Source organism: Glandiceps talaboti, chromosome 1, assembly GCF_964340395.1.
Source record: "Glandiceps talaboti chromosome 1, keGlaTala1.1, whole genome shotgun sequence".
Lineage (NCBI taxonomy): Eukaryota > Metazoa > Hemichordata > Enteropneusta > Spengelidae > Glandiceps > Glandiceps talaboti.
This window is the reverse complement of record NC_135549.1, coordinates 12881768-12909569: the sequence shown is the minus strand read 5'-3', so window position 1 is coordinate 12909569 and position 27802 is coordinate 12881768. Positions and strand designations below refer to the sequence as shown.

The window sequence follows — 27802 nt, the reverse complement described above, 5'->3', positions numbered from 1 at the left end:
TACGGGCCATCGTACATTATAGTACAAAACATGTCATAAAATAATAACTGTGTCTCCATTTCCTGTTTTCTGCTACTTTAGCAGTAATTTGGTATAATATGACTTTCAGTTCTTTGCCCGTTATAGTTGCTGACCAAAATCAAAACGACTTTTTTTTCTGGTTTCCGCTGTGCTACAATAAGCCTATTGAGATTTTGTTGAAACCATGGCAGATGCCGTGGTAACACCATTTTTTTTCTGCATGGTTGAAAATAGTTTCTGTACGCAGGCTAACACGTACCTGTGTTAATTATAAGCTTATTAACTCAAAAACATTTTCAAATTGATCTAATATATCAACATTCATTAAAATTTTAATTTATATGCACTACGTAAGCCAACGAACTTTGGGATTAGTAATTTATCACCAATACATCCATAGTCCGACGATTATCACAGGCATAAAGCTTATATGCACTATACGCTGCGGCCCCGGCCCCGGGCCCCGGGCCCCGGCAAGCTTACTTGAATGACCGAGGTCATCCGTGAACAGTCTTACATTGATTTTGATATCACATATTCAGGCAGATAATTTATTCCGGTCATTTACGTATGCCAAAAATAATAAAGGGCCAAATAGTCCTTTGGGGGACGGGATCGGGACGCCAGAGACGACAGGAGATACAACTCATTGATGACTCATGGGTAGGAAGTTCTGGGAAGTTCTCAGCGATAATTTGTCAAAGGAGACTTCGTTGTGCGCCCCCACAGGCACATATGGCGAGTTCTTGTGTAATATTCAAAATGGCGACATCCATGTTGCGGTCTGCTGCAGTCCGGCTTTCGACGAAAACTTCCAGACTACGGTAAGATTTTACAGGCCTCGATTTTATATCCATTTCGATGCACTTGTACTAACACGGGGCAATGATTTAGTGATAGAATCCATCTCAAACTAATGTATCAACATACGAATAAATGACCGGTGTATATTTTACAAAATATAACTAGGGCCTAGGGCCACACGTTGTATATAGGTATATACATGTTAAATATATATGTAACGTTACAGAGTAAAATCTATAACTCCTGCTTGCAGACGGAGTATTTAAGTCCAGACGCGATTCTGACATTGTCCCTCTTAAGCGACATCACGTATCACGTCTCTCGTATACCGTCTGCAAGCAGGACTGTGTATCATCATGAAGGTAACGTTATTTTGTGTTTCGGACCTTTTATATCATTCCGGGGTTTGCAATAAAAAATAACAATTCCATTTGAATTCTGAATTTCAATTTCGCCATCAAACGGTGCACGGTGTCCGATACAAATTTGCAATGCTGAAGTTTGATGGGGTTACTTTGGGAATGTAACTACACCAATTATAATACAATATACAGCAGGGCAATTCCGAATCGTTTCTTGAGCATCTACCAGGTAACCCTGACCTCTTTGCAAAAACGAAGATCTGTTCGCGTAAAACCGTTGCATGGTAGAAATGTCCATCTGTTAATTAGCACCTTGGAGTCTGCATATTTATTAATCATTACTTTAATATAAACGAGTGTCTCCTACGTCATTGGTCGATCCTACTAGTACCACCTTGACCATGTTGACTTTCATCTTCAAGATAAAGTATCAAATTATTTGGATGTTGGTAAAAGAGATCAGAGACATCATATGTTCATATACATTACTAGAAGCAAACTACAATTTTGATAGGCATCTGATCTTGAACTTCATCTTCAAGGTCAAATTTGAATTTGTTAAATAACTTTGGAAATTTTGGTAACAGAGCCACCATTCAAATTGTCTGCACTAATATAAGGGGTAACCAGTTTGTTGAACCCTTTCAGACATCAATTAACAACACAGTACACGTTGTTTTGGAGAATATGCCATCAAGTACAGACTTGTTCATTTGTTTTATATTACTGAACTATCCAACAGGCATTGTGTTCGACACATGAGTAAAATGTACCCCACAGATGATGAATTGTACCAGAAAACTACAATATCCATACTATCAAAAGAAGCAGGAGGTCTGCCATTTATCACAGGATACAGTTCACAGGGATTTACAATTAGTGGAGACCGAGTAGTGGGGCCTGTGGCTATTTTACCTAAAACACTTGTCCATTGGAATGTAAGTATTCAAGTGACTATATGGATATTTATTTTCAATTTTTAATGAACAATTTTACCATGTTTTTTTTTCTATTTGAAAAAAATAATGCAAAACAACATAGATCAGGTCTTTAGGTTTTTGGTTTGTCTTTTTATTTGCAATTCAAAGCTATCGGCCCATAGTACATGTCAAACAATTTGAAAACAAAATATAACAGGAAGGTAAATACATCATGTGTATTTGTGAAAGTCTTTGTTTGTAATTCACATAATAGCAGAAGAGTAAAACAATATGTAAATAAGTTTTATGTGATTTGTAATATCATAATGCATTTTAGAAGCGTATGAGTATACTCTCGAAGAATATAACAATGGATTGCATATATCAATTCCCTTTACTGAAATCTGTGTGCCATTAATACATACATAGTATTATTGTTAATGATCATTATCTCTCACAGGTTAGTGGGTTTGAAGATATCAATGAAGGAAGTCTGTCTCTTTTTCACGTAATAGAACCAAAAATAGGTAAGATACGATCAAATATTGTGACAGATTCCTTTTTTTGATAGAACAAAATGAAGCAAGATTTAATACACATGCATCCTGTCCAGTTTTTGCAAATCTTAGTGTTCAGTTTATACATGGAATCAGAGACAGTGGCCCCTCCACTGTCTATGATGGAATGCATAGGGAAGAACTTACAGAGTCCTTGTCTTGGAAAAGAGTGGTTATGTCATAAGAGAGCTATAACATATATATTGTAAATATTGTTTTTATATAACATTGGATTCCCCACATTCGTACTGCTGAAAGAGCCCTCCAATTATTACTCTTTTGGGCCTTGGCAAGGACCTACTTCCGTAACTACCCAGGGAGTACACAATCTATTGCAGCCTTTATAAGTGTATTCATCTAGGAACCTTCCAAGTCGTGAATTATACAGCTGGGTTGACTGGGGCACAATCATTGTTTAATCTTGTTAAAGAACGTTCTAGACATTCACAAACAGATGGCTCACAAGGCTCATACCAATAGATTGTAGTTTCCATTCCAGCCACTCTAACCACTCAACAACCACCATGACATGCCTTTATATTTTCATGTCAAATACACCCCCCCCCCCCCCAGTATCCCTTGTATTGTCTATTGAAAGCTTTCTCAATAAACAAAAGTTGCTGTAAGAAAAATTGTGATTGTTAATAGGACTAATCTATCACCGTTTATCTTTATTTGTCCCTTACAGAGCTTTTAATTTTAGGATTAGGTACCACAACACAAAGGCTAGATCCAGAATTGCATAAATTTATGAGGTCAAAGGGCATTGCATTAGAAGTTCAAGATACAGTAAGTAACTCAATTGTATTCAGTTTTCTTTCTTCTTGTCTGTTTTTAGCACAATTACCTGAAGTGGTTTAGTAGTGTTATAGCATAGGCATGGTATTAATGTGTCTCTGTATAAATGACTTGAAGTCTTGAAGGGATGTTACTTTTAGTGCCAAGTTGTGAGATTGTTCAAGAGAAAATGATCAGATGATTTTTGGTAAAAAAACCAAACTTAAATGCAAAAAGTAACTGCGGATTAGTTGGAAATTTTGTGAGGATATTTCTTGGAGTGTCTAGATGAAGAATACTTCAAGAAGTAATTGTCATGTCATCGATATTCAAAGTAAATCAGATTCTAAAAAGAAGCAACTTTTCACCAAAAAGTAGAACTGAAAAACTACTGGGCAGATTGCTAGATAACCATTCTTCAGTCATATGACCACTTGGTGGTCCTTTGACCTTTCTATATAATGGTAGGGCCAACCAGGCTAGTCCTTTGTCTATCAGGGGTATTTGTTTGTTACACAAAAAACCACAAGTGTGGAAAAGTAGGATTTTAAGGAGTACAGTCTAAAACTATGTTGAAAGTTCTCATCAGTGTAAATAACACTTTAAAGTTATTAACCAGTCATTGTTTGTTGTGTTTCTCTTTCAGGCACATGCATGTCAAACGTTTAACTACTTAATGAATGAAAGCAGAGTAGTAGCAGCAGGTCTTATACCACCCCTAGATCGTACCTTCTAGTTTGACCATTACCATTCAGTTCTGATAAAATGCACTGATGTAATGATATTGCTGGCAAGCCACCAAGTTACAAAGTGTTGGCTGAAACATGAACTCAACTGAAGTTGATAATGTTGGTGTTGATGGAAGTCCAGGAAATTAGCTAAATACTCCATGTGTCACCGTAGTAACCATGTCACATCATTGAATGAAGCCATGATTAACTGAATTAGTTCATTGCCCAAATTGAAGTTGGATCTCTTTCCAGTCACAGTTGTAAACAGTGCTATAAAAACATCATGTAAACTTACTTTGCCAGCATGTACATGTACTGGACTGTAGTGAGTTCCATCAAGGCTATGGTCTAAATCTCTGTTGCATTGTGTACTGTACCATACAGTACTGTACTGTTTATATTATATACCAATAGTACCACATAGTACCATACCATACCATACCCAACCCTTTGGTATGGTAGAATACTGGTAGCATTTAGAAATATAAGGTGACAGATCACTTCATTCCAATTTTAACTTGTCCCATTTTCAACTCGCTCGAATTTCAACTTGTCCCACTCTTTCAAAATAACGCAGTTAAAGGTAATTACATGAAGGCAGATCTTCTGATGTCATTTAATAACAAATATAATACTGCAATGTACTTGAATGATTGTTAATTGGAAGAACAAAAACAGCTATGATATACTATTTCTATCACTGTTCAAAAGTTTAATTTTCTTCATAACCAAATCCATGTCATTTTAGTTGTTTGTATTTGTTGATAAACACAATAAGAGTTGGAGGTTGATCAGCATACTGAAATCTATAATGTCATGTTGAAATCAACTGTCATCCATAAAATAAAGTAATGTTTTGAAAAATAAAAGAAGCTGAGGGAGAGTTACTGCTCCATGGGACCATGTCAAACACTTATCAAGTCAACTCCTTTTTGAGAATGATAGTGAAAAAATAGATAATTATGAGTACTGACAGAAGCCGTAGAAGAGATATTGTCAATCTTTCAAAAAGGTTATGATGTTGTGAAATTTCGCTGTGGAACTTCCATGTATTTACGCTTTGCTGGAATGTTGCGATATTGTTTCCATTATGACAAACTTTCCGGTGTAATTGGCATTGCTTATGACATAAGTATACAATCTCATATATCCATCTCTTGTAATAATTTGTATGAAGGATTGTTGGTGTTACTGGGATGAGTTGAAACTGCAATGAGCTGAAATTGTGATGAGTTCAACTGGAACGACTTACACAGAAACAAGCTGAAATTGGGACGAAATGAATCGCAACCCAATCTAACACATTATGTTTGACTACATACGGCCGTACAATAAAAGACCTTGTCATTCAGTTGCACACACCACACACACTGCCACACAATGCAAAACCATACGGTGAAATAAATTATTCTTTTATTGAGAAATCTGAACTGCTATTACTCATGTGACATACTGAGTACATTGATTTGTTTCATATCACTACCAGTATTCTAGTCTAGTTTCTGTACAGTATCGTTACCATTTAACGTCCACTTTACAGTATTTAGAAACCACAGTTGGCATCCAGACTACCAGTATTCTGAATGATAGAAAAGGCTTTGTCTTTACTGCTATAAACAGATATGTTGTAGGGTTGTTTTTCCATAGAAACAGCATTTATGATATAGTGGTAAAGGCTTTGCATAGGATTATTATAGACTAGCAGTCAGTTCTATGCAGCTCTCAAGGATACACCAACATGTTACAAACAGAATGGCAACAAAGTCAAAGTGAAAAGTGAAAAGTATTTATCATCATGTACTTGACTTTTCATCACTTGTTTTGATAAAAAAACTTATGAACTTTCATAGATTCAGTGAATGTCAAATCTAAGCATGGGAGTCTCTGCTTTTAATCGCTTGATCGGGTTTAAAATTTGAAGAATGGGTTAATTTTGGAATGGATTCATGACTAGAATCAAATCAAATTTCATTAACAATTTGAACAAATCTATGAAAATTTCTCAATATTGTGACATATTGACATATCTTCATCCTACTATTGACAATAGAAATATTCCGGTATGACCCCATACTACTTTCCACAGAGAAAAAGTGTAAATTTATATTTATTTCTAATCAAGTTCCAGACATGCAGTTTTCAAAAAATAAATTGGCGTTATGTGTGAGAAAACCATAGAATTACTGGATAGAATTATATAGTTTGAAATGTATTTTATGGCAAAGAAACACACTGAAAATAACATCCTCAATAAAACCCTGTACATTGGGAAGATCACATTAGCAAATGAAATAAACAGGAGATGGAAGCCACCAACTACAAAAACTGGGATAAAATAAAATAAAAACTTTGTTCCTGGCAAACATTGTAGGAGTATTGCAGTTTTGTAAATGGTAGTCATTTGTAAAATGCAGTTGTAACTGAATGAGGTTTTGTGTAAATAGAATAAAATGAAATTTTTCTACCAAATAATTGTCTGGTTTACATTTATCTTATTATTTATTTGTTATTATCTTTATTTACTTTATTTTTTTATTATTTATCTTCATTTACCTCCGTTAATTGGCTTGTTGACTGTGATATCACACATTGGATTGGTTGGCATTTCACTTATCTCAAGTAAGTAAGGTACAGGGAAAGCGAAGTTGTTTTGCGTTTCACTACTGGGACGTGATGTTTTTTCCATAAAGATAGACACATTCCAAACTCCATACTAACAATAACAGAGACACAGCACACAGCAGGATCCTTTACTGAATCACAGTGATAAGCATAGACTGTAGTAAGATATGTCATGTTGTTCAGCCCAATCAGGCTTCTAAACCATGACTGTACTAAACTGCCCAATATCCTGCAGTGCAACCAGATTTGGGTGCAGCCAATCAAATATAATTATGCTCTAAAAGGTGTCAAAATGGTCATTTTGCTAGCCTTTCAGTGTTAATTTGTACGACCAACCATCTAATGTTACATCAATTGTAAACATAAGATTCCTCTATAAAATTAGTTATTTTGCATTTGAAGTTGTGTGACTGTGTGTTAAAAATGTATTGTCATATGTGGGAAATGCCAAGGCAACTTCAATTTCCCTATAATACCAATACCAACAAATTAGATTGTGCAGAAGACTGACTGACTTAAAGGTGAAAGCCAGCCAAGTGTTCGAGATAGCTGCATGTATGTTGGAAAAATATAGTACCAACTGCTTTGTAGCACAACTTCCTGTACACATACAGAAATTCACTTAAACTCGGTTTGCAAACTAGGGCCGAAAATGACATTTTTCACTTCTAAACTGAGTAGTATCGATCTTATATGAAATTTGAAGCATGCATTAAGATACTGGACACATGGATTTTGTCATCATCAATGCATGCATGCAGTCATGTAAAATCTGAAGCACGCATTGAGTCATTACCTAAATTACCAAACACGGGGAATAATTTCATTATCAAAGTCAATCTTTCATCTTAGAACTTGACCTTTGACCCACATCTTCAATGTCAAACAGCCAAACATGGTCTACCTTACAATCAACTCAGTAACTTCAATAGTCAACAGTATCCAAAACGGTATGAGAGGCATTAAGTTTGTATCTGGTTTAAAAATTCATTCTTATTTCAAAAGACAGCTATTAAAGCAGGCTTACCAATGATATGTTTTTTTCTCATGTTTTTGGGTGTGTACATTTTGAAAAGTTTTCGGTTCTGTGGTGCAAAATCTGGGTTGCAAAGTATAATGTACTGACAATCTTGCAAGCCATTCCATGTGTACACATAGTAATAAATGCCAACAAGAAGTAGTTTTCCTTAAAAATAAATATATTTAATGAGTTTAGTGAAGTAACAGCAAAGGGATTTACAAAGGAACTATACATACATACAGCATATTTTAACATTGCAAGTTTTCACAAAGTAAATGTACTACATACAGTTATACTGATTAAATCAAGTAATAAATTGCTGATTTACCATGATTGCTTGAAAGGCAATTTAAAACATTAAAAAGAACAAATAATATATTAAAGCTCTGACACAATTGCTAGTCATAATTTTGCTGCATCATACCTGGTATTGTACTCTATAGATACCTTACTATAATATGTAACAAGAACTTATCATGTGTATACAAACCAATATAATAAGCATGATCGACCCCCCCCCCCCCCCACACACACACACCCATTATGGGTCAAATTACATATCAAATATATGTATCAATAGAATCAACTTAATTCCCTAGTTATCTGCTCCCCACATATCCACACTCATCCTACTACACCTAATATCAATTTACTTTGATCACTGTAACACATACAAGTGATTAGAACTAAACATGAAGACCGCCTTAGGTTGGGGGAGGGGGGTGGTGGAAATAATTTATCACCTTAAGACATTGGAGTCATTTGGAATCTATTAACAATTTACACCATTCCAAATGATGCATTGGTTGCAAGCACATGATTTGTGGTTAATCTTCTTTCTCCCAACTAATAATTACTTGTTTACAAATAATTCCCCCTTGGGAGAAAGAGGATTTAATCATGATAATTTCAATCTACTCTACACTGCATTGTTTCAGTTACCAGTATTTCAACATTGAGAAACACTTGTTTTGTGAAATACTAAATTTTCATCTAGAATTTATTTTCACAGTTTTTGCTGGTGTCATTTTTCCACGAAAATAAAATTCCTTGAAAACACTGTTTACCCACAGATGAGCTTTCATTATACTACTTTTGGGATTGTTCATATGACATCACTTTTGACACTGTCTGCATTAAATGTGCACATTAAAAAGATCTCCTAACACCGAATCTTATTTTTCAACCATATTGTCACTTTAGGATTTTAGTAAACCTTTCAAGCAGTAATGTCTGTTTATCAGGAATAGATACATAAAAACACTCTATATCATATATGCTCCCTTGCAATGTAAAGATAGAATACTTAATAAAGAGAAGAAAAAAACGTGTCATCAATACCTTAGCCTCTTGACAAATACAGAACTGTATAAAACTACAGTAAATGAAAAACTGTACAACTACAAATTGATGTAAATAAGGAAGAATAAAAAAACCCCAGATAGTTTGAGTTTTGTACTGATTACAATACATTTACATTTACACTGGTTAAAAAAATTCTAGAAAATATTACATACAACACTATGTACACATATTACTACTAATGAGTAGAATGGAAGGCCTATTCTCATGCATGCCATTTTTGTTTACAATTCCAAATTCAAGCCAAGTCCAAGAGGATGCATGGAATAAAATCACAAATTGATCTTATAAAATCAGCCTATGTATGTTGGCAACCTAAGACATTAAAATTAAAGAATACAGGAACAAAGAGAATTTCTAGACCATACATGAAATTGTAAGACAAACTAGGTATGAGGTTTTTACCTCTCCCTATACACAACTTGAATTCCAGGAGAAAGTTTGGGTGTGAGGACACAGTGTAATTTGTATTCTAAATGGCAGCTAAAATTTACCGTAAAGATGACTTTTGATTTGTTGTTATCTATTGAAATCACATGACGTGTGAACTCTATTTTCAAGAAAATGACAAGTGGTCATTCTATCTCATTCATAACACAATGATTTCTGTTACGACACATTTCATCTACAAAGACAAATCACTACTACAATTTTTGGAATTTTCTGTCAGCAGTGACAAGAGTTGCATTGAAACGTACCATAAATCATGACCTGCAAAATAAATTTCTGTCATACAGATAATTTTAGGAGAAACTTTCAGTTTTTTTCAGCAATGTCTTCTAAAATGTACTTGCTGAGGCTGCAAAGAATTATATTCTCCCCAGGGAGATGAGCAAGTATACAGTCCATTGTTCTGTTATAGGTCCGTGCCTGGGGTTATTACGGTAGTTCCTGGAGTTCTGCGATAGACAGGCACGTTATAAATACTTTATTATTTAAATAAAAGATTATTTTTAAAGTTAGGCTCCATCAATTAAATACTTTGTTTGCCATCCTTGGGTTTCTCCAAAACCTACCAGGCAGACAGGCTAAAAAAAAGACACAGAAAAAAAAACCCTACAATGCTAGCATGACATGTAACATTTCCTTTTCTGTCGATAATTTTTCTGTTTTTACCTAAATCTACTACACTAGTGAAATGTAAATGTCAGTATCCAAAGTTTGATTGTCTTTGGCAACTATGTAGATATATGTGTAGTTATTCTGAAGTTGTTTGAATGGTCTTTCCAATTACAATACATGTTATATGAAATATGGTCGCCTGTGAAAATCTTTGTTCTTCTTTTAACATCTACCTACAAACCAACTCTACCTGTACGCAAGGGCAAACAAAGAACTGAATTGATGTCGTCTTACCACAAAATCAACTAGCATACTAGTAACTTATTGCTGATTCACAGTATGTCTTTATAATATCTAAGTGCCTATGTTACTACAGTGGCAATTGTGGTTTCGACTTTATTAAGACAGACAAAAAACTAAAACTACTGTTGTGACTTGTTGATGTAAACTATTGAACAGATGTTGGTTTAATTTTACTCAAAGACAGTAGGGTAGCATTTCTGATGACTTCTGTGATCTTGCCATGTGCATTTTGTGGACTTCCAGTGTTGCAATATCTTGATTACAGGGTGATTATATCCACACAATGGAGGCACTGCTACCACCCACTTGTGTAATCTACCACATCAAACAACAAGTTTGTGTCTATTTTAGCAACCCAAAACTGCAATTGCCACTAGTAGTACAATGACACAAACTAACCCTTTCCCTTTGTATACAAGTAAATCTTGATAGACTCTTATTTTACCTAGCTTTTAATTAGTAAGCTGTAATATTCAATCAGGAAGAATTCTTTGCTTGCAAAAGTCCTGGCAAGAAACAATGTCCACATTTCACTAATCGGTAATCAACAGTACTGTAGCATTTAAAAATTGCATAAAATAAACCATCTTGGAGGAAATGCTTACATAAAACATTAAAATACTGAATTCCAATTTTTGAAAAACAAAAGAATAACTTACTAAATTAGAGTAAATTTTGATAACCAGCATGATTAAGAATTATTTCCGTGACCTCTTACAACCTAGAAACATATATGAATGATACATGTCAAATGTCACCACTCTCATTATGCTTAGTAAAGTATAGTGATCTGGACATTGACTTTTAGTTGACTTTAGGTTAATGTTGTTTACTTAGTATGTAAATCAGCTAGTTGTGCGAGCTATGGAATGGTATTTGGCAAATAAAATATACCACTGATTTCTGATTCTGCTATACTTACTCCATCTATATTCTTCAGGGTCCTAAGGAGGTAAAATCTAGTCAAATTGTCAGATTAAGGGGTTCCCAACAAAATGATGACAGTGATAAGGCATTGATAATCATACGAGTTCAACCAAATTTTCCCCTCTGTTGCTGCCCTTTCTTGGCAAATCCACAACCAGAAATCAAATTTAAATATTCATGGACGTATGACATCAAGTAAATTTACTATTTTCAAACAAGTGTTGGATAAAGGACACATTTACTATTATCCCCATTCTGAAACTTGTGTGTGCACATGAGCTGTAAGAATGTGCAGAATTCATACACTGTAAATAACATACTTGACATTACACTAGTGTCATCATAAATACAGACTAATAAATTCCCCTTTCTCTTGGTATCCCCATAACGATACTCCTATGATAGTGCTTTCCATATCACTGAAGGCAATCGTTATAGAACCCACCACATTTCAGCTGTGCCCACAGGATTGTTATAGTTTCTTTGAATTGAATACTACTTATTAGATAGATAGAAAGTTGGGCTTCTACGATATCAGCTGTACACATCAAGCATTTCTGTAAAGCTGAAAGAATAGTAAATCTTCAGTCTAAGTCATTACATGCAGTTGGTTTTCTACTGTACTATCCGCATCATAGCTTATAGCTAGGTTACTAGTTACTACATGTGATAGTGGATCTTCTATTGTACTGTTGGCATCATAGCTTATAGCTAGGTCAACTCTTACTAAATGTGAGTGGGTCTTCTAGTGTACTGTCTACATCATAACTTATACTAGCTACGTCACTAGTTACTACATGTGACAGTGGGTCTTTTACTGTACTGTCTGCATCATAGCTTATAGCTACGTTACTAGTTACTACATGTGACAGTGGGTTTTCTACTGTACTGTCTACATCATAACTTACAGCTAGGTTGCTAGTTCCTACATGTGAAGGTGGGTCTTCTACTGTACTGTTGGCATCAAAGCTTGTAGCTAGGTCAACTGTTACTAAATGTGACAGTGGTTTTTTTACTGTACTGTTGGCATCATAACCTACAGCTACGTCACTAGTTACTACATGTGACAGTGGGTTTTCTACTGTACTGTCTACATCAAAGCTTGTAGCTAGGTCAACTGTTACATAGTGAACTATATCACCCTGGAACAATTGATAATTTACCTAGGTGAAAAAAGGTCATAGGTCAACTGTTACTGACCAAGAGGTCACAGGTCAATCATTTACATACTCTTATATAATTATACAGAACTTAGGAGTATCACCTAAAGGTCTATATTGTTGTGTTAAAATGTACTTCAAATAATGAGTTTCCTAAGGTATTGAATTTCATAGCTTGCATCCTCCCCCGATTAATGTGTATTCTGTGAATCTATGATTCCATGAATAATGGCTGAATCCATAATAAAATAATACTAAAAAGACTTTACAAGACATAACAAGCCTGTCTCATGAATTATTGAGTGGTATGAGTTTGTTTTTGGCATCATCTCCGCTAGCATACTTGTCCATTTCTTCATCAGGTGTGAGCAATACTTCTGATTCAGAGCCTCCGTTTTCAACAACTTTGTCATGATCTTTTCTGAAATATTTGACCTTTGAATCAACCTGCTTCCCAGGAAATGTTGATTTCCTTCTTGTCTTTCTCATCAGGAAATTATCCACCACCCAGAACATGATTGCCTATAAGGAGAAAATGGTTTCCATAATACATCAGATTCTCCTTGTTTAAGCTGAATATCATGTCATGCGTTAGATGGGATGCCACCAGTATGTCATCTGGGCATCACAAGGAATAACAAGTTTTCAGCACTGATGTGTTAGTTTCAATAGCTCTCATATCTTCAGCGTAACCTCATTCCTGTATCAAGTCCTTATGATTATGGTTTGAAATATTCACCCAGTAAGCTGACTTGCCGCAGTGTGGGGAGTTTATTCATGAAGTCATTATGTAAATGAACACACACAACTAAGATGAACACAGGAGCATATGATGTGTGATAATTTACATGTAATTATGTAAATTCAACATACAGATATGATGGTAAAAACTTTTGGGAGATGTGGCAAACTGAGTCAGTTTCAAACAACAATATGAACTTGATGTGAGAATAAAGACAAGTTGAAGATATGACAGCTATCTGAGTAACACATCAGTGCCATAAACAGACTACAAAAGGAAGGAGAAAAGGAGGACATTGCTATGGTGACATGACAGAGAAGTACTTACATTGACTACAAATGGAATGATCAACATAACAATCACCACCTCCAGTTGAGGATTATGAATTGGTGACAGTATAAAGTCTCTGACCTGAAAAAAAAAAGATAACAATCAAACATAAGTACAATAATTTGATGATATATCTTCACGTTTTTGAAGGACAATCCTGGATCATCATTTTTTATATTATAATACATGACTTTATTGGTGGGGACAACAAGCCATATTGGACTTTTTCATATTTTATGCTCGAGACACTGTAACTCTACAAAACCATGTTCTAATGTTAACCTTTGATGTTAGTTTTGTTGACAGAGATGCACTAGACTTGTAGTAAAACCTCCGATCTCTACTTGGAAGGTGCTGATCAAAAACTAAAGGATGGAAGTGCCTCTGTTGGTGTGCATGAAGATCCAAGGCAAGCCTCCAGCAGCACCTTCAACACTATGCAACCTGTGGTTGCTTTTACAGTTTGCCCAAGAGTCTAGCAGCTAGAGATGTACTAGTCTGCTAGTTCCTATACGAACGCGTTACAATTACTACAATCAGCTTCACTCACGTATGGTCAAAGTTGTTGCTGTAGCACAGACATCTGTGCTCACCCCTGGCAGATTCACATAAACATAATGATGTTGTCACGTCCATATGTGATTTAGTTTCAGGATGTAGTTAGAGTTTCGCAGTAAATATTATTGCAATTAGCAATGTCTCTGTTTGTGGTGGATTACTACTGACATGCACTGTTTACCCTTGGTCCAGCAGGCGGTTTAGAAAGATTAGCATTTTTTGGTAACTTTGACTATAAGTGAGTGGAGATGATCGTAGCAATCGCAATGCGTACATATAGCAACTAGACAAGAGATGCACCTCCTGTAGTTGTTTATAGTGGAAAATTTGCAATTATGAATGTCAACACATGTAAAATACCACTCACCTTATCCCAAAACCTGAATTGCACTAGTAAAGTAATAAGTATCTTTTCAATGATAACAACTAGGATGTAAAGACCACATTGACCAACCCAGGCATTGCAGGATGGCGGTTCACCATATTCACCAAATCTTAAAGAATCACATTGTTTGCGTCTCACTATAATTTGTGTTATCTTTAAACCTATATAGATTACCAATAATCCAATGGTGGAATCTAGTAGGAAGTTGATGATGTACCTAAAACAAAAAGAAGTAAACATAAGACATTTCAAAATACACAACTTCAATGAGATCACGAAATAATATTTCCTTAATATAAAGAGCCAAAACTAACTAAGTTATTTTATGAGACTGTACATTTCATGTCAGGGCTGCCCTTTTTATTCAACCTCAGTTCAGATGTGCTTCAAACTTCAACTACCTGTGAATGTATCCTGAAAGTTCTTCCAATATTATGTTCATTACAATCAACATTAAAAAGAAAATATGTTAACACCGGATGACTTCAGTACTGGCTGAAAACTTGGGTGAAAATTCATCACTGTCATAACCTGTAGTTTCAGCTGTAATCAGACTTCCAAATATGAACTGAGGGAATGCATGGAAACCAGTGAGTTTTGAAAAAGTGTGATGAGAAGACGATATCAATTTATCACTAACACACTATGTCTCAGTAGGCATTGTAGGACTTTATCCTCAGATCATTTTGATTTGACCTGGCCAAATGTTGTTGTTAGCATCTGATACAAAGCTATATGGTTGGATTTATTATCATAGGTTATAACTGCAGTATACTTCTCTTCCAACTGAGGTTTTAGAAGAGTGTACTTCTTTATTACATGTAGGAGTGACATCCCAAAGTTACCCTTACAACTGACCTATTTAACTACTAGGGGGTGTGGCCCTTGTGATTAGTTTTGTATGTCCTAAAGTATAGTACTCATGCATATGTAAATTGGCATACGTGCATGAGCCACCAAATGCCAGCACAACTTATTGACATTGGACTGATTTTCATAAATATTGAGGGCAGTATGCAAAACATCCATGTTAGGAATACATTTTCCTTGTATTTGCAGTGGGGTCTAATGAACATATTTACAAACAGCTGTGACTTAATTCACAGGAACTTTATTTTAGCATGTACATGTAATGTCAACATGGTTTAGAAAATCACAAAGTTGGCACATGCAAGATCTAATCATGCATGATAATATTTTTTGTCGATCCAGCTAGAAAATACCAGTGACACAAGAATATTGTCACTTTGTTTGTACTTATATTAAGTTGTATTGAATACAGAACGCTAGTCCAGGGCAAAATGTAGACACGGGGTAAATAAATTGCATTGTGTAAACTCACCATGTACAAGGGTCTCCATGGAAGAGATCAGCTAAGAATACATTGGCAAAGTGTATAACCAAGGCTCCTAAACCTTGTTTGGAAGTATCATAAAACCTGTTCAACAGCAATAATAAACAAATTCTTTTGTTACCACAAAAGTGACATTTTCACTGATACAGAATTATATAGCTAGATCATACAAAATCTGTCAATTTCTAAATAAACACACATATACATAAATCACACAATTATGTAAATGTTATGTTTCCAGAATGTCCTTTGTACACTGTCACTATTGATACAAAAAGTTACTTTAATTTGTGACTGTTATAAACTTGTCATTCTATCTGTCCTGATATTTAAATACTGAACACACAATCCAACTCATTGGTACCTTTGTAGCGGTATTTTCACTTTAACGTTAATGAATAAAGTACAGGACAAGTATTTCCTGGATCAATGACCTCCCTTAACAAGGTTATAAGTTGTCAAATAAATTTATCATCTTCTCTAGTCCCTTCAATGTTCACATTGTTGAATAATGATAGGCTTCTTCCTGATTTACTTCACGTGTAAAAAGCGACAAAAAGAAAACGCTTCTTCCTAGACAGATCTGTTTCTCTTGTTTTGTTATGGCTTCCTGATTGAACATGGCTATAGTTCTCAACAAAGCAAGTCAGAAGTCATGGGATGGATTTTGTTTTACAGAGATATAGGAATTACACAAGATTATTCTATTGTTTCCAGCATAAACATAAAACACTACAAAATGATCTCCTCTATCTGACTTGCCCCTGTTAAAGTACATGTTGTCACCTGCTGTGATTTGGGCATACTGCCTTTAACCTTTAACCTTCAACGTATTACTACACAATATAATCCTCATATTTATATATATGTTACAATTTCAGTCGTTTGTGGACTCAGAACTTTTGAAGGGTCATTCCTGAAAAGTCGGCTATTTTCAACTTCATTGGGCAAGAATATTTATCTTAACATACTTTACACTATTACTCTGTATACACTTTGTTTGTATAAGCCTTTAATGGTGGAAACATTCTGAAACTTCTGATGGCTGAATGGTTAACAGTGGCCAGCTTGGAATCTGTAGGTTGCGGGTTCAGGCCTCACCCACAGGCACTTGTTTCCTGAGATATATATCAGAAAGTTTCTAACAGAATACAATAAAATATTGATAGTATTGATGTTGTTTAGCCAATTGTATATGAAAGGGGTAAAATAACATGTGTTTCTCATGAGGGGAACATCGCCTTTAGCAGCAAAGTGCAATTCTTGCACTTTCTTATCAATCCTTATCAGCTCATTACCATAACTAAGTGTTTTCTTTTTGTAATTACATCTGATAAGCCTGAGTCATCACTGGTACAGGTACTAGGTCAAGACTGAAATGCTGTCGACCGAATGTGTGCAAGTACTAGTGAGTGTGTTACTCCGCCGCGAGGCACAACTGGCTTGGGTGAAAGGTCACGATCCGATCGCGATCATAACATTAGGATACATCGTGCACCATACATTGACGATGTTACATGTGGTGTATGGACATCAGATATGGGAATTTGCTATTTAAGTATCTCTGTGCTTAATTTTTCAAAAAATTATTTAACTAACTATGGAACGAGAAAAACTGTAGTTCCGAGTGCAAGGTTACTTTCAAGGAGTGAATTGTTTGAGTCAAGGGACGTTATCAGCTGTTACAACTTTTATAACCCTACTACAGTTGACATTGCAAACAGATTTAGAGATTGTCAACAACCCGACTTGCCTATTGATGAACTTGGTTTATCCATAGTTTGGTTTTACCGAGGCGTTTCCGATATGTGTGATCACACACCATCCACTCACTGCGAGATACAGACAAGGTTTGCAACAGAACACAATTATGGTACGGCAACATGAATTTTCAACTTTTACTTGGCAAACTTTCAAAAATTTTACCTTCCGTCACCTTCCTAGTTCCCACATTTAATAAACTTACGATAAATCTTGTCGTTGTTACAATCGGACCATGCCTACCAAAAATATCAACTGATTTCTGATGCCATGCAGAGGAATTGGAGGAGGAAATAATGTTTTCTCACTACCTTCAATGAACATGATTGGATATCACCGATGGCAGCACTCTCCATAAACATCAATATCCAATTACGCTATTTGATTGTCTAAACACGTCAATATTGTCCATATTTTATTGTATTCTGATAGAAACATTATCTCAGGAAACAAGTGCCTGTGCCTCACCACTGGCACTGCCATTTGTTTCTGAATGGCTACAGTCCTTGGGCAAGATTTGAACCACAAATGTGCCCCAGCTCAACCCAGCTGTATAATTGGGGACCTGTTAGGATAATGGTTGCTATGTGAATGCTTTATTCCTATGCCCTAATATAGGCTGCAATGGATTGTATGCAACCATATTTTTGAATAAATACTTCCATTGTTTACCGGTCTAACTTCCATCACTACATCATTGAATTTTAGAACAGAATGGCACAAGACCACCCAATTACTATGTATTTTTTTTACTTTAATGACATTTACTTGACATATTGAGTTGAATATTGATGACCAATATCAATTCAGTATTACACTTCATTAATATAAAAGTGCCTTAGATCAGGGTCTCTGTGTATTGTTGGGGGGGGGGGGGGCTTGTGATGTCATCAGATGGGTGGGGACACTTTACAACTGTGCTTTACACAATGTTATTTGTTGGTTTGTTATACTAAAGTATTGCATGGATAAATGGATAATGAAATTACCATATTCTCCAAGGTCTTCTTTCTGCCTTCGGTTCTCTCAATCTTTTCACTGTAGGCAAAAAAAGTTATATGAGAAACGACAAAAAATTCTTACTAACATGTTGGCACACTGTCAGCGTTCAGCATTTCTATATCTCCTATGAGCTAATTACTGAATAGTATTAGTAACTTAGTTTTCAGGCAAATGTGATCAAAATGCTAAACTACAGATATGATCAACAAGCTCGCCTACACTATGGGTATTCCACTGGACAGATGACGTATTAGATTTTTTGACATTCACCTCAGTACTACATTTGTGATGATTTGGTGAGGACATTCCACACCATAGACAATATTTACAAATTGACAATGTATACACGTCACATGACACAGTTTCAATTAATTGTCGGCTTACTTACACATTAAAGTACTGAATGCGACAAAAGCTAAAATTCCCTGAATAAAAATACCAAATGGATTTGTTAGCGCCCCATGTCCACAATGACCAAGGGCAGTTTCCACGTTTACGGCAGCTGCTGATTCATTCATGTTCGCACTATTTCCATTTGTGAGTGTCAGATCAACACTTGGGGAGGCCATATCCGTTGAATTAATTTCCATTTCCCATGTACAAATTAGATGTTGGCTCGGAATTGCTCAAATATCCTTTCGGCATCTAACATGGTGTGTTGTGGAATATTGTACGTACAATATCGTCATCCTTCCCCAGTGGAAAACACATAACATTAATATTTTTTAGGATGTTGCAGCTGCCCATTTCGAAGTTCTGCCATGTTGAACTTTTCTCCTATGGCGCATGCGTGAAACTCGTGACGTCATTCCCGCCGTTTAAGCTCTCGGTAATTTTCTGGTCCCCACTCAAATTATATGTTTGCCCATCAAAATAGAAAATCTTGCAAAGAAATTGTCCAGTCAGCATACTAAATGAACGACAAGGTATATTTCATTTCACAATTTGAACCACTTCGTTTGATATTTTAAAACGATACAGTAGTACACGAAGAGAGCTTATCTTGTCTGGAACAGACCATTTTTGAAAAGGTTATTTTTATTGAGTCAACTATTAATTTCATGTTAAACAAGATACGTATAAGTATGGAATCGTTGGTGTGAATCCAAACGTATTTACTTTTTTAATAACAAGGTACTCAATTTTATAATCGTCAGTTTTTACAGATATTTGATAACAAACTGTTCACTGCTGGGTTCTACTCACGCACGAGAAAGCAGAAGTATTACGCACGCCCCCGCAACTCGTTTCCAAAATCAAGCTCCAGACATGCGCAGATTACTTTACAGGTGCCATCTTGAAATTTTCCTAAAATTTATAGCGTGATTCCTGCAAAGTCGCCACAAAAGTACCTTTTGAAATGGCAGAAAAAGAAGAAAAGGTAAGTGTTGATTTCGATGATGCAATAGTTAAATATATCTTTTGTCATGTTCCATATTTTTTCTTGTTTAAAGAGCAGTTTCTAGCTATTTTCTAATCAACTTTGTAATGCATATATCTTCGCTTGCGCTTGTGATCTTGTTTATTCATCGGCTTTGAGGCAATGTCGTCAGTCATATTTGTGGGCGTTAACTTTGGTCAGGTCGTGCGCTTACAAATCGAGTTTTCTTGTTTTTGCAATAAATATTTCAAATACTCTTATATGTAACCAATGCTTTGTTTATCAGTTCACCTGACTTTATGCCAGTTTGATTATTTTATTCGAGCTGATTTATTAGATACGTTATAGTTCGCAGCTCGCTGGGTCTCTGTCTCCTGTTACTTCGCAATATGCAATTCAGATTCCAGGGCAGAAGCCACGACGATGCTGGAATATGGAGGCTTTTTGAATAATTTAATTTGATCATCGAGCGAGTGAATACTTTAAGTAACTAGTCTTAACATTGTTTATTGTGCTCATGCCATTTTCGTTTAAAAAAGCTTACTTCTTGTGCTTTTTCCCGCGATGTAAAAAATGCCGTGTGGCCCGGAATTTTCAGGACAAAATGGCGACTGGCGTGAAATATAAGCACATACCTTACGCTTCTATCGTGTCATTTATATTTAATCTGTAGTAGTTGTAACGTTTTCTTTTACATTTGTACAATTTATGTATGCTATGTCAGTCAATCATGTTGCTTAAACAAAGTTTTGTCTTTGTTCCTAAGTTTTTTTGAATGTAGAAATATCCTTCGTGTCGTTCAATTTCCCTGCATAATGACCTTTCAGACCTCATTTTCAATGCAGAGTGGGCGGAGCCTATTGATATATAAGCCTTTCACGTTCCAAGCTCTTGATCATTTTGTACTAAGCAACGTGATTTCGTTACGATGTAACAAACAAACGGCGAAAAGTTTCGCTTCCCTGTATAAGTTTGTGTCGATTCTGTAGATATTTTGAACGATTTTTAGCTGCCACATCGTAAAATGCACGAAGAACAACATTTCGTTGACATGTGTCTCCGTGGCAGCTGACAGAGTTTTATCAAAATTGGGATGTGATGTCACAACGAGGCATTGACGTAATATTGTTTTATTAAAATATGTTGTTACATTGGGCTATATACATTAGTGTTACTATTGCAATTATGATCAAAGAAAATCAGGTGTTTACTGTTGATTTGCACTATAATGTATTCAGCGATAATCTGTTGAATTTTAATTTAGCCATAAGGAGTTGGTCATTTTCCAGGAAATGAGAATAGACAAAATGTCCCACAGCTATTGATGCCTCTAAGATCTCCTCTTATTTTTTTCTGCCCAAATTGTTGTTTTTTCTTAAGGTACACATTTGCAAACATTCAATTATTTTTTCTTTCACTTTTAAAAGTTTCACTTTGAACATATTGATTATATTGGAGTAACTATATTGTATGCTCATTTGATTGAAAACTGTGGAGGGGGTGATGTGGGGTGGGTGGGTGGAGGCTTAAAGTTGATGTTGTCAACAGTGTACTCTAATACAGTCCTAAGAAGTAATTTTAAGAAAAAAATCCACTTTCAATGCTGTGCAACAATTCATGACCCATGTATTGCACAGTAATTCAGGTGTGTTATCAAATATGTATTATACAATCATGGTCAATTCATGGATCATAAAATAAGTTTAGCATTGTTTTTGTCCAAAAAAAAAAACTTTTTCTATCTGCAGGTGGATGAGAAGCCACCAAAGCCACCCATGCCACCGCTGATACATGTAACAAAGGCAAGTCATCCTGTTATAACACCAGTCAATACAACCATTCCTCTAGTTACTGAAGGTATGTCGTGTAATGTAATCATATTTTTTTACAGTAATTGAAATGATATGACATTTTTGTTGAATGATGTCGTATATATTTTGTATCAGTTCAAATGTTTTAAGAGTTTCCTCCAACTGTATGGTGTAATAAAACAAGAAGGCTTAATTAATGAATTAAAATTTGGAAAAAAAAATGTGCCAGCTGTCATGCAACTAATGAGATGTTAACTAATACAAAATACACATACGGAGGTAACACATGAATTTTAGTTACAGAATTATATATCCTTCTGAGATAGTACTTACATGTTATTGCACATCCCCCACATTTTAGATGGTTGATTGACAGATGCCCCACATTTTATATGGTAGATTGACAGATCAGATAAAGGATAATAGACTTTTTTATTGACAGAAAAGGGAAGAAAATGTTAATCATTGCCATTTCCAAAATATGATTATGTATATTTGTATTCATGGAGTATGTTGAATTTTATTTTTCATCCACAATTTGTAGATGATTTAAAATAAAAAGAAGAAGTTCATTATGACTATTTTGGCTAGTAATATTGTGCTAATAGATACTCTGGAGGCATTAGCTAATCTGTACAGAATGTGAATTTCTTTGATGCACAACATATTGAACCTCCTTCAAATGTTGAGCCTTGTTTAATAACAGACCAGGAATTATTGTTTTGTGATGTAAGACAGGAACACTCATAAACACTCATGTCACGAGTGTTTTCAGATCAAAACAGTATTGTTCCCAAATCATGAACATTTACATGTTTCCCAGCTGTAAATAACAATAGCTTACTTTACTAGGCTGAACTTTATGAACTCATTGTATATGGCTTCTATTCGTTGTTTCATAAACTACAAATATAAAAATGACATTGTAATTTTCTTAATGGACAGACCACATCATGTCATCATATTTTGCACAGTTTATATACTGCTTTAATAGTATTGACTATGAATTCAAATGTTATGTATTTTTCTGACTGGTGTAAATGACTTGGGGTTTGAGACTTTCTGATAATTACAACTGCATTGATATTATTATTTGAAAGCAAGTTGCTTATTGATTTTCAAGGCAGTATTCATGTAATTTTGTGTCATGAAGACATCATTTTGTGATTCGTGTTCTTTTTTTCCATAATCATGTACTTAAATTGGCAATTAGAAGATAGGAAATTGATTACAGACAGAACCACTACAGTCTTTAAGGTCTTCAAGCTTTATAATTTATCAGTATTTCATTGTAAAAAAATAAATGAAACTGGGATGTCTCAACAAAACTCAAAGGGTTTCCAAAATATCTGGCTTGCTTTCACCATGACGAGTCCACAATTAAGAGGAAGCCAATCTCTGAAATATTTAGGTTAGAAATGTATGGTTCACAATGATGTATTTGTTTTATCCAAAAAGAATTGTTCCTCCAACGAGGAAAAAAATCAAAATATGTTATTGATATTAATCAACTTAATTATTAAACAAGTGACGACAAGTAACAGTATAGAATCAATGATTATGTGCCAACAATTGTATTTTGTAAGTCCTCTAGTTGTCAAACTTCATTTAAAGTGTATGATAATTGATACTGATTGTAGAAAATTTAGTAATACTGCTTGTACTTGTTTTTGATGTTTATTTTCTCCCCTGTTTTCCCTCATTAGTCAATTGTCAACTGTTCTGATATGCTAAGGATTTTCATAAAATTAACATATACAGAATAGGTAATGATATACTCAATATTGAACACATAAACAGGTGGTGTATATGACATGTTTCGTCTGTCACATGCTATGTATCTGGATATAACATGTAGGTATAGTCTTTAGAATGTGAAGAAATAAGTCTGCCTTGAGTTTAGAAAAATGGTTTTCTGTTTCCCCAAGCCGTCATTGGCTTATTGTGTGGCCCTCTGCATTGTTCAGCAGAATACTGCCTACCAGGAAACGTGTAGAATTTTACAACCTATTTAGCTTTGAAGTAATGCAGATCTCTAAAGTTGAATAAATTGTGTTTAGTAAACAAAGGAGAAGTCTTTTTAATGAAGCAATATCAAACACGCTGGTATTATTTTCAGTTTTGCAGCAAACAGACAGTAGTCAGAGAAGTAGGTCAGTTCTGTTGCTATGGTAATGTGGTAAATGTTTATTATTTTCATTGTCTGCTCTCAATTTGCATACCTTTAAAATACTCTTGGGTATTAGTACTAATAGTAGATTCATTGGTGCACAAATATGAAAGAAATCAAGCAGCACAGCAGAAAACTGATAATAGTTATATGTATATGAGAACATATCCATACTCTTTTAGTTTGAAATCCAAGCTTTCCCTTCTGATATAGAAGACGATAGTATGTAACGTTTTTCTATGTTGCCCAAGCATCAAAATCTGTTTTAACTTTTTATTATGCATGAATTTTAGTAACTTGTTTGTAATATTATGGTAGAACCCCCCAAAATTGGTTATTATCAGTATTTCAGATTATTTATTTTAGCAGTTATCATTTGAATATATGTTTTTGTTTTTGATTACATTAAATTTTAGTCATAATCAGTGTGCCTTCAAACAAGACAAATTTTTTATTACAGGTTGAAAAATTAAAAAAATAGGTTTTCTTGTGAGAAAGAGATAGGAGAAAACACCAAATTTTGGTGTGTGACAACAAATTGCTGTGCGTCAGTGACTTGTCAAATTTGGTTCAAAAGGGCACACTGGTCACGATTTATGATGTACTCAGCACAAATATGCATGTCACATTGTGTCATGCATTAGGGATTTAAATGAGATGTTTCAGTCATTGACAAAACAAACAATGTCTTGAAAAGGGTAACCAAAAACAGATCTTTACAAATGTGTGACTCACAAATATGGAAAAGGCCCAGTTCAAATAATATGCTTAAAATTAGGTGTGAAAAACACTTGTCTGACAGAAAAATGTGCTCCAGAACAAAAGAATACTTCTGTTTAATCCTTATAGCCACTGATATGATAACACTAATGCCAGTACTTGGGATTGAAACCTTTGCTTTAAAAGAATTTGATGATTTGAAATCGCCATGTTTACACAGCAGATTCAGTTTATCAGTGCTGTTTGCAAATATATCATTGTAAGTTGAAAACTAGGTGAATTATCTGTTTGTAGAATAATTAATAAAACAAATATTTTTTATGGTCATTGTTTTGTATATTTAAGTCATATCAAAAGAGAACCAGTTAAGTCAAACTGTCATTCTCAGTGCAGTGTAGGCCTTCTTATAAATTTATCAACAATACATCACTCATAAAGTATGGATTAGGTGCTTCGCTGTTGCAAATGAAATATTTAGGTTTCTAAAGTGACCAACAGGTTTTAAGTTGTATGGAGAATTCACCATAGTGGTTACTGTAGACACTAACACATGTATCCAAAGTGTTCTAACTTTCACTAAATTCAATTACGAGTAAGTATACCTATGGACGCTTTGTTATACATTGGTTGCAGTGGATGACATTATTGCAGGTACAAAATAAATAGACACACTATGTGAATTATCAGGGTTGATCAATTTTTAGATTCGTTGATAACAGTATTATTAACTCATTAATACTTTACAAATGTTGTGATTTTATGTCATATGTATTTTTAAATAAAACTGTTTGTCAGTGATGTTTTTTTAATGATAATGTGAAAGAATGCAAATGTTAATTATGTCAACGGTGTACTTTATAGAAAATGTATTTACCAACTGACTAATAGCAGATATCACAAAATGTCTGTCTTGCTTGCACAGTACAAACTGCATCTCAATAAAGGTTTGCCATAAAATATTCATAAAGATGAAATTATTCACAACAACGTAGCATATTCTTTTTGATGTGATTTATTTCAGCTAATATTTCATAACTGGTGGGCAGATCACACTGTTTGTCTAGTCCAGTGCTAGATACAAGTAGTCATCATAATTTATCATGTCTGACTACAATTCCACTTATTGCATTATTGTTTATTGGTTATCACTTATAGCATATCATATCTTGCATTATTGTTTATTAAATATCACCTATCATATATAATCTTGCATTATTCTTTATTGAATATCACCTATCATAGCATATCATATCTTACATTATTGTTTATTGAATGTCACCTATCATATATAATCTTGTATTATTCTTTATTGAATATCACCTATCATAGCATATCATATCTTGTATTATTCGTTATTAAATATCACCTATCATATATAATCTTGCATTATTGTTATTGAATATCACCTATCATATCATATCATATCTTGCATTATTCTTTATTGAATATTACCTATCATATATAATGTTGCATTGTTTCAATTACTTATAAATCATAGCATATAATCTTGTTATTCTTTATTAAAATATCACCAATATAATATATCATATAATCTTGCATTATATTTATTAAATATCACCTATCGTAGGCTATCATATCATATCATTTTGCATTATTGTTTATGAAATATCACTTGTCATAGCATATCATATAATCTAGCATTATTCTTTATTGAATATTACCTATCATAGCATATCATATCTTACATTATTGTTTATTGAATACTACCTATCATATATAATCTTGCACTCTTGTTTATTGAATATTACTTATAGCATAAAATATTGCATTATTGTTTATTGAATATTACTTATTATATCATATCATCTTGTGTTATTGTTTATTAAATATCCCGTATATCAAATAATTTTGCATTATTCTTTATGGAATATTACTTGCATTATTGTTTATTGAATATCACCCATCATAGCTTAGGTGCTTTTAGGTGTACTGTTTAATTTCTAACAGAGTGCAAGCAGATTGATACATTACGTGAAGATATTTCAATTTATTTAATTGTAGTATTCACAGTTTTAATAATTTCAGATTATCTGTGCTGTTAACTCTTAGTCCTGTCTTGCTTATAAACATCAACAGTAGTGTCATTTCTTGTGTATCTTTAGTATTAAAAAAGTTTTAACAAATCTTTGTTATTTGAAGAATTCCCTACATTATTGTTTCCATAATCAGGAATGTTTGAGACTAAGTGCCAAATCCCCTATTTTGTAAACTGAAGTGAATAGCTTTTGTCAGAAATCTGCTTGGCTTTGACTCTTAATAAAATTTAGCATCAAAATCCCATTACTGCGTGTCTTTTCCAAATTTGCAATGCACACTATATAAATAACCATTCAGAGTGTTACTTTCTTTCATCAACAATACCATACATATCCAGCAACTACTTGAGTTATAAATTATTGCTCTTTAATATGCTTCAGTAAAAGCATATGTGCATCTGTGCTACTAACTTTATGTATAAAGTTATGAGATGACAATTCTCACTGATCCCTATCCTGTACGTGTATGTTTCTATAGTGGAGTTTGTCAGTCGTTCAAACTTAGCATTATGCATTTCATTTATTTACATTATGAGGCGAGTATTAAAAAGGAGTAAAGTTGCAAGATATTGTTGGGCAGATGTTGTTGATTATTTAGATAGATAAAATAAAGTTATCATTGTTGTTGATGCTGACACATGTTCTTGAATTTATTATTATAAGCAGAACCACATGCATCTTTGTAATAATGTTGGGTTCTTATATAGCGCTTTCCCACTCCGTGCTCAAAGTGCTTTACAATTATTACCCCTGGCTCGGATCAGAACGGCACAACAGCCCTTTTTAGTCTTCCTCAACTCCCGGGGAGCATACAATCCATGGAATTGTTGAACATATCACGAGTATTTGTATGTGATTTGTAATACTACTGTTTATTTAGCAGTCTTGTTTTGAAAGTTTCC

At 34.4% G+C, this 27802-nt stretch overlaps 2 protein-coding genes across 2 annotated transcripts; one reads left to right on the top strand and one right to left on the bottom strand.

Moving 5' to 3' along the window:
• The first annotated feature begins 781 nt into the window (after window positions 1-781).
• On the top strand, window positions 782-4394 carry LOC144442312 (NADH dehydrogenase [ubiquinone] 1 alpha subcomplex assembly factor 3-like). The gene is made up of 5 exons (XM_078131629.1): window positions 782-845; window positions 1930-2125; window positions 2568-2634; window positions 3353-3453; window positions 4088-4394. Exons 1-5 carry the CDS (start codon window positions 784-786, stop codon window positions 4175-4177), a joined length of 516 nt encoding a protein of 171 aa, XP_077987755.1. The 5' UTR covers window positions 782-783; the 3' UTR covers window positions 4178-4394.
• A 3630-nt stretch (window positions 4395-8024) lies between these two features.
• LOC144437363 (store-operated calcium entry regulator STIMATE-like) lies at window positions 8025-19519 on the bottom strand. The gene is made up of 6 exons (XM_078126291.1): window positions 19150-19519; window positions 18749-18797; window positions 15987-16082; window positions 14627-14861; window positions 13699-13782; window positions 8025-13151 (listed from the first exon to the last, which is right to left on the bottom strand). The coding sequence occupies exons 1-6, from the start codon at window positions 19349-19351 to the stop codon at window positions 12918-12920; spliced, it is 900 nt and encodes a 299-aa protein (XP_077982417.1). The 5' UTR covers window positions 19352-19519; the 3' UTR covers window positions 8025-12917.
• Window positions 19520-27802: the final 8283 nt, after the last annotated feature.